Source organism: Octopus bimaculoides, chromosome 5, assembly GCF_001194135.2.
Source record: "Octopus bimaculoides isolate UCB-OBI-ISO-001 chromosome 5, ASM119413v2, whole genome shotgun sequence".
Lineage (NCBI taxonomy): Eukaryota > Metazoa > Mollusca > Cephalopoda > Octopoda > Octopodidae > Octopus > Octopus bimaculoides.
Window position 1 is genome coordinate 106,107,260 of NC_068985.1, and position 10,406 is coordinate 106,117,665.

At 35.1% G+C, this 10,406-nt stretch overlaps 1 protein-coding gene across 4 annotated transcripts in view; it reads left to right on the plus strand.

Annotated features, from left to right (window-relative positions):
• Nucleotides 1–10,406, plus strand: part of LOC106881102 (uncharacterized) — an 88,622-nt gene that overhangs the window by 33,903 nt on the left and 44,313 nt on the right. For all 4 annotated transcript variants that reach the window (XM_014931332.2, XM_052967893.1, XM_014931331.2 and 1 more), the window contains exon 2: nucleotides 9,364–9,411. In XM_014931332.2, coding sequence (XP_014786818.1) covers nucleotides 9,364–9,411 — 48 coding nt within the window. The remainder of the gene's footprint in view (nucleotides 1–9,363; nucleotides 9,412–10,406) is intronic.

A 10,406-nucleotide genomic window follows, 5' to 3' on the forward strand; every position in this document is an offset into this window, starting at 1 on the left:
GTAGATGTGTATATCTATATATATATCTATATATATATATATATATATTTATTTATATAATATATATATATATATATATATAATTATATTAGGGACAAAATCCAAAATTACAGGTAAAAAACTCAATTAAAATCAATTTATAAAAAATTAAAATTAAATTGAGCCTTATAGATAAAGTGTATATAAAATATATAGTTTTAGGGAAAATAACCAATTTTCAAGAACTCATCGATGAAAATCCACTATCACATATAGAAAAATTAATAATTAAAAATACAATAAATGAGTATAATATAAAGCCATGCAACATGAAGAACATTCCCTTCATCAGTTGTCCCCTGTTTTATCTACTCTAGATATTATATAACTTGGTTTAAGAAGAGACAAAATTTAGATAATCATCTTATAGTTATGATTTACATCAACATTATAAATACATACAACACAAAAGATAAACCAAGACAAGGAACATATCCATATATTATTTAGAATAGAAATAAGAAATACATGAAGTAAAAATATATGTGAAAAGGATAAATAAATAAAGAGTGATATATTGATTAAAAATCATATTAAATTTAAGATGAAAAATGTTGAATTAAGAATTAAATTATAAGATACATCAACGGCAGTGAAAAATCTTAATGGTGGATTTAAAAGTCTGAGAAATAATAAGGATAAATTTGTTTTAAGGGTTCTAAAGAAATGTTTATCGCGGGTTATAGCACTCTTAACACAAATTTATCCTTATTATTTCTCTGACTTTTAAATCCATCAGTAAGATTTTTCACTGCCGTCGATGTATCTTATAACTTTTAATTCTTAATTCAACATTTTTCATCTTAAATTTAATATGAGTTTTAATCGATATATCACTCTTTATTTATTTATCCTTTCCACATATATATTTACTTCATGTATTTCTTATTTCTATTCTAAATAATATGTTGATATGTTCCTTGTCTTGGTGTATCTGTTGTGTTGTATGTATTTATTATGTTGATATAAATCATAACATATAGGATGGTTTTCTAAATTTTGTCTCTTCTTAAACCAAGTTATATAATATATATATATATAGTTGATATACATATACGCATTCATACACACATGCACACACACTTGTATATCATCATATTAATCCAGTTTTCCATGCTGGCTTAGGTTAGATAGCTCTCTCTCACTGTCTTGCCACTCATTTACATATTTTGTCATCTTCCTCATACAGCAATAGAGAAAATCATTTGAAGCTATTGTTGTATACATCATGTTATTTTTAGCATGATGTATATGGATGGATACCCTTTTATCACCAATCATTTCACAGTATTGACCATGAGCATTTTTGCTATTGTGCATGCATTCACACACAACCTGCTTGGATGATTGTAAAAATGCTATTTCTAAACAATAGCCTTCTAGGCTTTGACTGACATTGAATGTTTTAAGTATTTAGTTTTTATTTTATGTTTTGTCAACCGTTAACTCATGGTTTGTAAGTGAAGTCTGCTATTGGTGTTTTGTTGCATCACTGAACAAGTTACTTTATTCTGCATTGCTTTAGTCCATTCAGTCAAAGAAATGGTACCAGAGGAAAGTTAGTCCAACACCCTATCCAGGGGAAGTTTTATTTCTTGTTTGATGAAATAGAAACTTAATTTAAAGTTCCTTGAGTCTGTCAGAGAAATTGCATGTTTAGCCCTTTAGCATTTAAACTGGTCATACAAGGCTCAAATACTCTACCTGTTTTATGTTCAAACTTGCCAGATCTTGCTTCTTAAACCTACCATACAATGTCATTCTAAAAATAAAGAATCACATCATCGAAATCTCAAAGCTGCAAGATTATGCATGATTAATTCAAAACAATGTGAATAAATAAGAATTACGTGTGACAGAGTTATTTGAATTCTAAAGAGTTAAGACTTCCTCAAGTCGTTTACTCTGCTGTTGTGTCAGTTTATCAGTAATTAAATACCTTAAGTTGATCCCTCTGTACTGTTTGTATATCCATTACTCCTTGATTTGCAACTCACAGATGTTTTACTTAGAATCTGAACTATTTTCAATTATATTTTCTGCTGTCCTGGTCAAGTGCCAACCCAAGAAAATCTATCTAAACTAGTTTCTTTGTCCTATAATCACTTGCTTTATTTACTTATCCTGGTATTTTATTTTTAATATTTATGTTTTTTTTTTTGTCATTTAAATGTTCTGAATTACCTTGCAATCCAGGTCGTTGCTGTTGACAACAGCAGTTTTGAGTGCTTTATTTCTGTTCTATAACACCTTTTATCTTTGAATGCTAATTATGTGTCTACCACTTTCTGACAAAGCACCAGCTTGCTAAACCTGTCCAAAGATTCCTTTTTTATTCTTCTGCCAGTCACCTTGTTACGGATGTTGTTTTTAATTTCTTACATTATATCGATTAACAATAAGCTTAATTTCTTGTTTTTTATTAAGTACTCTTTTGTTTTTTTACTTTTTTTTGCTTAAGAAGATAGTATAGTTTGTTAAACCAATCCTAAAGTATTGCTGGTTTTTATTGACTCCAGAAAGATGAAAAGCAAAGACAAATTCTCTTTCTTTTACCTGAGATTTGAAGTAAAATTTCTTAGAGAATCTAATCCTCTTCACCATATTTTGCAACTCTATTATTCTATTTACGTATTGTGTGTGTGTGTATGATGATGATGATCATCATCATTTTAACCTCCATGCAATGGGACTGAACCTGAAACCATGTTGGGAAGTGACCTTCTTAATCATTCAGCTGTGCCTGGGACACCAGCCCCATCCTTATACATTGTGATTTAAATACTTTAAGGGAAGTGAAGTTTGACTATAAATCCTGCTTACCATCTATGTAAAATGTTTATGTTGATTGAGCAAATGCAATCTTGGACACAATTAATCAAATGCTTAGAAGCAAGTTGCATGTTTTATCTGAGTTTATTTTTTAATCTTGTCTGGGACTATACTAGATCCTTTGCAATACATCAGTTAGCTATGTTGGGTGCAGTGAGGCAGTTGTGCTGTTCACAGTCATTAAATGATGAGAGGGATATCATAAGAGAAATACTGTCTTTTATGTCAGCTCACAGTGCTACTCTGTCTAGCTTTTGTGGCTGAAGAGGAGAGAACAACTCCAAAATGCATGCACCCCACAGTCTAGCCAGGCAGTACTGTGAGCTGATTTGATGTATTTACACCCATTTGTCAACAGCGAGAAATTTTCTCCATGACAAAACACAGTGAATAGCTTTTTTATGCGTTTGAATATGCCTCAAGCATATTTGAACTGGTAGCAAGTTTGTATTTATATAATTAAAGAGGTTCTGGTTGTGACCATTCCATCTTTAAGTCAAACGTAGTGCATCCAGTATAGCATTATCTAATGTACTCTTTGTTGTGGTTTAGGTCACGGTCAGTCTTGGTCCAGCTGATTTGTGATCAAAGACATACTGACCATGACACTACCAGCTTCCATCATGTCACATCCTACCATCTCATCCCTAGATATGCTATTCAGTCATAGTATATCTAGGTCTATGCCAGTAGAGTGTGATGTTGTGATTTAACTCTAAGGTTAATCCTGATCAAACAGTGCTATAGGTTAAGTATAACAGAAGATTCTTGTCTTGACTGTTGTAATGTTGGCATTTTTCTTATTTCCTTGTATGAGAAAGGATAACAACATCAACCATAATCCTGTAGCTCGCATGGAATGAAGCCAGTGTGCTCTGCTGATGTGTAATGTCAGTGTGCATACACGACAGAGTGTAAGCGCCTTGAGAGAAAAGTTGAACCTAAGAAGCATCAGATGTGGTGTGAACAGTTACCCTCAATATCCACTAAATGATCATACTTTTTCACATTTTTTTTGCTAAAAACCTGCCTGATTACCACCTTTGTAATCCTGAAAAACATCATGACCATTGGTCTAGTCGTTTGACTGTGAAGAGGGTACAGACAGATAGACGGACATAATGCCCATTATAGTAAGATGTTAGGAACATAAATTGTGACTAAGGTTTGGTGGAAGATTTTAATTCAGAGCTTTTGAAAACAAGACATTTGTACTACAAAAACAGAGGCAGTTTCAGGCAGGTCAATATCAAAATGGTTAGTGATTAAGTGTAGTAACCAAAGCTTTAGTTTCTCCACTCCCACCACCAACTCTTGTTTTCTCCATGCTGATATCAGTTAAATAATTTGTGGTGCTGTATAACACCACTCATTTTTGTCTTCTGTGAAGCCCAACATCTGGAAATCTAGCCTCACCACTTGATCCCATTTTTTTTCCTTCCCAAGTATTGATGTGGGAGAGTGTTGATTGTAAGTAGTCCCTGCTCAAAAAATAGGTTTTGATTGTTTTACAATGTCTGATGTTTATCAGGAATTGTTGCAAAAAAAGCCTTCCTTCTGTAGCTATATGTCAACAGTGCCTTAACTATTTAGCATTTAAACTGGCCATTCCTAGCCCAAATATTCTACTTTGTTCTATGTTCAAACCAGCCAGACTTGGTCTCTCATGCATACCTTATGAGGTAATACTGTAAAACAAACAACCATATCATTGAAATCTCAAAACTGAAAGATAATGCGTGACCAATTTGAAATAATGTGAATAAATAAGTATCACATTTAACCCTCTTGGGGCACCTGGGCTGATTGATCAGGCTAAGTGATACAAGCCGAAAAGTCTTTGAGGCCAATCCTTTGCCCCAATGAAACAAACATTTTGATGTGTAATAACCAATCAGAGATTGTCAATCAGTAGATATAAAATTACATAACATATATAGTTTTTCATACTAATAAAATAGTTTTAGGCACTTTATCCTTTGTTTTCTACATGCATCTGTCAATTTCAATCTCAACAGAGAAAACATTTTGGTCTTTTTGGTTACACATACCAAAACACTGTGTATCTCAAAAGGGCTAACATAATAATCTGAATGCTGAAGGGTTAAACTGTACTTTGCCTTCCCCAGGGATTGAGACAAGGGCAGTAATAATTCTTGCAGCTACAACTGGACAGTCTCCCTAAAATTCACTCCCCGTAGATAAAATTGCAGTATAATCCTTGATTAGCAGACACAGGAATTAGAAATTTGGGGTCAGATTTAAGTTTTGTTTCCAAACAAGTCACAATATCTTTGAAGACTTTGTTCACTCTAACAAAAAGCTGTTGTAGTTGAAATTGTGGTTGTTGCACAAGTGATTCTTGTAGTAATAGTAGTAGTAGTGGTGGTGGTGGTGGTTGTATTAGTCTGTGAGTGACAGTACCATGTAATTAGTTTAACACTTGTACATAAAATGTATATATAAAACATCAACAGACACCACGTCACCATGTCCACATCTCACCTACCCCACACCCACCCAGTGCTTGCTTATTATTAGGAGGACTTTATTCTAAAACTACTGAATGGTGATACAACAGAATGGGACACAAGTGTCCATAATATAAGTTACTATTTTAAGGTGTGTGACTTTAGTCTCAATTGAAATGCAATCCTATTAGTTGCTCTCTTGGTCACCTGACTCATTCTACTTGAAAATGAAGCTAGTTTGTTTAATCTCACTCTACTCCTCTCCCTGTTTCTCTGTCTCTTCCTCTTTTTCTCTCTCTCTCTTATAACTAATTAAATAGCTAAATTACAGTTAATTTTTAAGTATGTGTGCACTTTGATTTGTCTCTCTATGTATGTGTGTGTGTATATATATATACATATATATATCCCTCTCTCTGCTTACTGATCTGTCTGTCTGTCTATCTACTCACATACCCATCTACTTACCTATCCACATCCATCTATCTACAAACACAAATCCTCTTTGGCATCATTGTTTTTATGTCCATATATTTCTGTGCTTGCATAGAAAATTACTGAGTAAGCATCCTATGGCTGGATTGCCCTTCTTGTTACCTCTTGTTTTCATGTAAAGCATTTTTTCCACTGGTCTTCACATGTCAAAACTGTCAAAACTGACAAAACTGTTAAGCTACATATGGCATTACTTTCAAGAGGTGTATACAGCGTCACCTTTTTTTTACACAGCGTCACTGTAAAGACACTCAGAAAACAAACAATTGCACGCACACACACACGCACGCACACACGCACACACACACACACACACACACACACACACACACACACACACACACACCCGCTGCTGCTGCCATCGTCATCATCATCATATGTCTATTTTCCATACTTTACATGTTGGCATAGGTTGCACGAGTTATCACAGTGGAAGTTATCACATAATTAGGGGTACTGTCCACCTAAATGGGTTGGAAGACTGTACATCACTCACGTGCTTCATTTTTGGCTTTTTCTTTCTATTAGATATCCTTCCTAACACCAGCCACTTTGCAGAGTGTACTGGGTGCATTTTTCATGGCACAAACCCGAGAGAGGTTGCTATGTCCTTGACACATCTAAAGAGTCCTCATGATCCTCTCATATCTGCTCATTCACCAATCACTTTACAGGGTAAGAAGTATGATTGATAGAGTTATGAATGAGTGGTAAGTGATATGAAGGATGCATGATAGGGGAGATGTGTGATAGGGGGACTCAGTTTTCTGAGTTATCATTTTATTTATAGTCAAGGTAGCATGGTTAAGAAGATAGAGCAATGATAGAAAGCAACGTGATCCAGGAGATAGAGATCCAAGATATGTGGTATAAAGTGAGTAAGAGTGCAATGGTAGACGGAGTGATGACTGGCAGAACAAGAGGGAAGTGTGAAGATAGATTGTTCTGGGCACTATTGGTCCAATGTAGTTTCTTATGCATAAACTTCGAAATGGGTAGGGGTCCTCAGTGTTCTAAGCTGTGTGTCTAGTCAAGGTAAAGATCATGGCTATAAGGATAGGGCAGCAACAGAAGATGCCATGACTCTGGGGATGGAGTGATGACAGAGAATCAAGATATGGAGGACAAAAGAAGCAAAAGAATGAAGACACAGTGAGATGGGGTAATGACAAGTAGTATAAGAGTGAAAATAAAGTAGAGTTTATCAGGCACAACTGATCCACTGTAGTCTATTCTTAAACTTTCAAGTTGAGCCCTGGCTGAGTGACGATGGTAATAGGAGGGGAATAGAAAGTAGGCAGGTCTTCTGCCAATGATTAATTAGCAAGAGTGATAAGGAAGTGAGTAATAGTGGGTTGAGAGGGTAATAAAGTATTGTGGAAACAGCAATAGTGGGTTTAGCAGTACATATAATCTCAGTCAACATTACTACCATTATTTTTGTGTGGCATTTGTTCTGCCATACTGGCATTGCTGGTTGGGTTTTCCGAGGTCAAATCTTTTCAAGTACCACAGATTGCTAGTCAACAGAGTTTTTGTCATTTCCTCCTTGAAATGCAACATTCTGAAATCAGCCTTTGCCACTTTGTTCCAAGTCTTTCTTGGTGACTCTCTTCCACAGCTGTTATCACTATGAGCACGTAGCATTTCTTTATACAGCCTTCATCCTCTATATGTATCACATATCAACATCACCACAATCTTCCCTCTTATACACTTCATCTGATTCTATATTCTGTTTTTCTCTCAGCTCGTTTCTATTGCATGATTCAGGGACACTAACATTACACATCATGCAGAACATGCTTATTTCATTTCTTCCTCGTCTTTTGCTAATGCTCTGCATTCAAGTTTTGTGTTTCACTACTATGCAACATTGTACTTCCTATACAAGCATCATATAATCTGCTTTTCACTCTGAGAGAAACTCTTTATGCCAGCACCTTGAAGCTTTGTCTCATATCATTCTTATTCTGGCCACTATGTTTTCAAAGCAACTATCTCCACTCCTCATTAGATCACTAAGACAAGAAGGACTATCAACACTTTTTGAGGGTTGGTCTAAGATATGAAACAGAGTCACTGTTTCATATGTACTCTTAGTGTTTACTGCATTTGTGCATATACTGCATATGAAGGACACCTTCTTTGTGATCCCACCTCTCTTCTTGTGTATCCATTATTTACATTGGATACATTGTATGGAGTTCCAACCTATCCGTTCCTGCTTGTTCAGTTTAGCTATTTCCATGACAATAGCAGGAACTTATCTTTCCTATATATAGCATTTGTGGAGGCGCAATGGCACAGTGGTTAGGGCAGCAGACTCATGGTCGTAGGATTGTGGTTTCGATTTCCAGACCAGGCATTGTGAGTGTTTATTGAGCGAAAACACCTAAAGCTCCATGAGGCTCCGGCAGGGGGGTTGTGGCAAACCCTGCTGTACATTTTCACCACAACTTTCTCTCACTCTTTCTTCCTGTTTCTGTTGTACCTGCATCAGAAAGGGCCAGCCTTGTCACACTCTGTGTCATGCTGAATCTCCCTGAGAAGTATGTGAAGGGGTACACGTGTCTGTGGAGTGCTCAGCCACTTGTATGTTAATTCCACAAGCAGACTGTTTTGTTGATTGGATCAACTGGAACCCTCGTCGTCGTAACCGATGGAGTGCATGATGATATAGCATTCAAACATATTAAAACTGATTTTTGTTGGATGAATGAGGATGAGGGTACTCAATACATATTGTAGAATATATAGTTTATTTAAATTGAATTCTTTTCTTGAGACTCAAGTTTCATGTCAGTGCAATCAAGTAAGTACTGCTATGACTTAGAATATATGTTTTGTTTTATAGACACACACGTGCGTGTTCTTTTCTATATGTTGTTTGATTGCATTAATATTTTTTAATTCCATCATTTTCATGTAAACAAGTAAAACTGAAAAGAACTGAAAAACAAGAATCCTCCCTGTTTTATTAAACAAGATATATGCACAAAAGAATATGCTAAAAAATGAATTAAAAAATTTTGATATGCAGAACGTTTTCTATGAACACAAAAGAAGTCCTTCCATGAATAAATTTAAAAGAACAGCAAATGAAAATGTACTCAACCAATAGGACAAAAACCTGAACATATTCCTAACTAAAAAAAACCCAGATAGGATACTTTTCCTGCTGCCAACACTTTTAGCCACTTCTTACAACAAGCTTACAGCAAACTAAGATATATATGCATACACACATGCACATATATATATATAATATGTGTGTTTATATAGATTTTGATATATATTTATAATTATTCATGCATACAATCAGAGGCTATAGAAGACGCCTAAAATGTTGCTTGGTGAGATTGAATTTGGATCTATGTGATTGCAAACCAAACATCTGGAGTGCGCATGCACGCGCGCGCGCGCACACACACACACACACACACACACACATGTTGGTGTAAAAAGTAATTTACCAACTGTTGAGATATTGTGAATAATTAAATGTAATTTATTTCCATTTCAGTTGTCTTACTGTTTGGGTTAGTCCAACCATATGCTGAAGCCAAAATAGGTAAGTGCTCATTTCCTCTCTAATCTAATAAGTAGCTGCTACTGCTGCCGTTTTGTAGGTAATCCTGACATCAGCCAGTAGTACATTGCTCACCTGTTATCACTTCTATATTTTCTATAACTGAATTTGCAACACTCTTAGCATCTCTGATACGTGTGTGTGTGTGTGTGTGTGTCATTATCATTTAAAGTGTGTACGTATGCAGTAATTTTACAGTTTGTAAATAAAAGAGAAAGATAGTACTCAATATATAGTGCTGAGTTTGTTCAAATATAATGAAGACTTGGAAGCTACTTGAGTTTTAGACATGAAACTTGAATTGTGAGTAGGTACTCAGTTTATGTATGTGTGTATGTATATGCATGTATATGTATATATGTGTGTATGTGCGAACTATAGGCTACTTGAAATATGTTTGACATATTTCAACTACCCTAAAGTTTGCATATGTCTAAATGCCGCTTGGCTCTACACTTAGATTCTTGGATCTTATAATTAACATATATATTTATATTTCATCTTTTATTGTTTCACTCATTGTACTGCGGCTATGCTGGGGCTACATATGCATGTGTGAATCAGTATGAATATATCAATATACTAGCCGTATAACCTGACCTTGTCCGGGTGTGACTTATTATGCCATCTACGATAAGTCTTGCTAGGTGAAAATCAACTAAAAAAGAAAGCCTTACAACGAAAAAACCCTTATGATGTAAATATGTTCATAATTCAAAAGACGATGAAATTAATAGGGAAAGTCTGAAGGCTGTTTTGCGTAAAATTATTAAGCATACGTAAATTTCATCCGTGTAATTGGCTATAGAAATGCTTGTGCAAAACAACTTTTTGCGCTGCCCTGATTATACATAGCAGGGTAATCCCTTTTAGCAGGAGCTAAGACGGCAATTTCTGATGAAGCAATTGCTGGTGATCTGTTGCTACACAGTTTTGCCAGAATTCTATCAGATTGGGCAGAAGATGTTGATGCACCA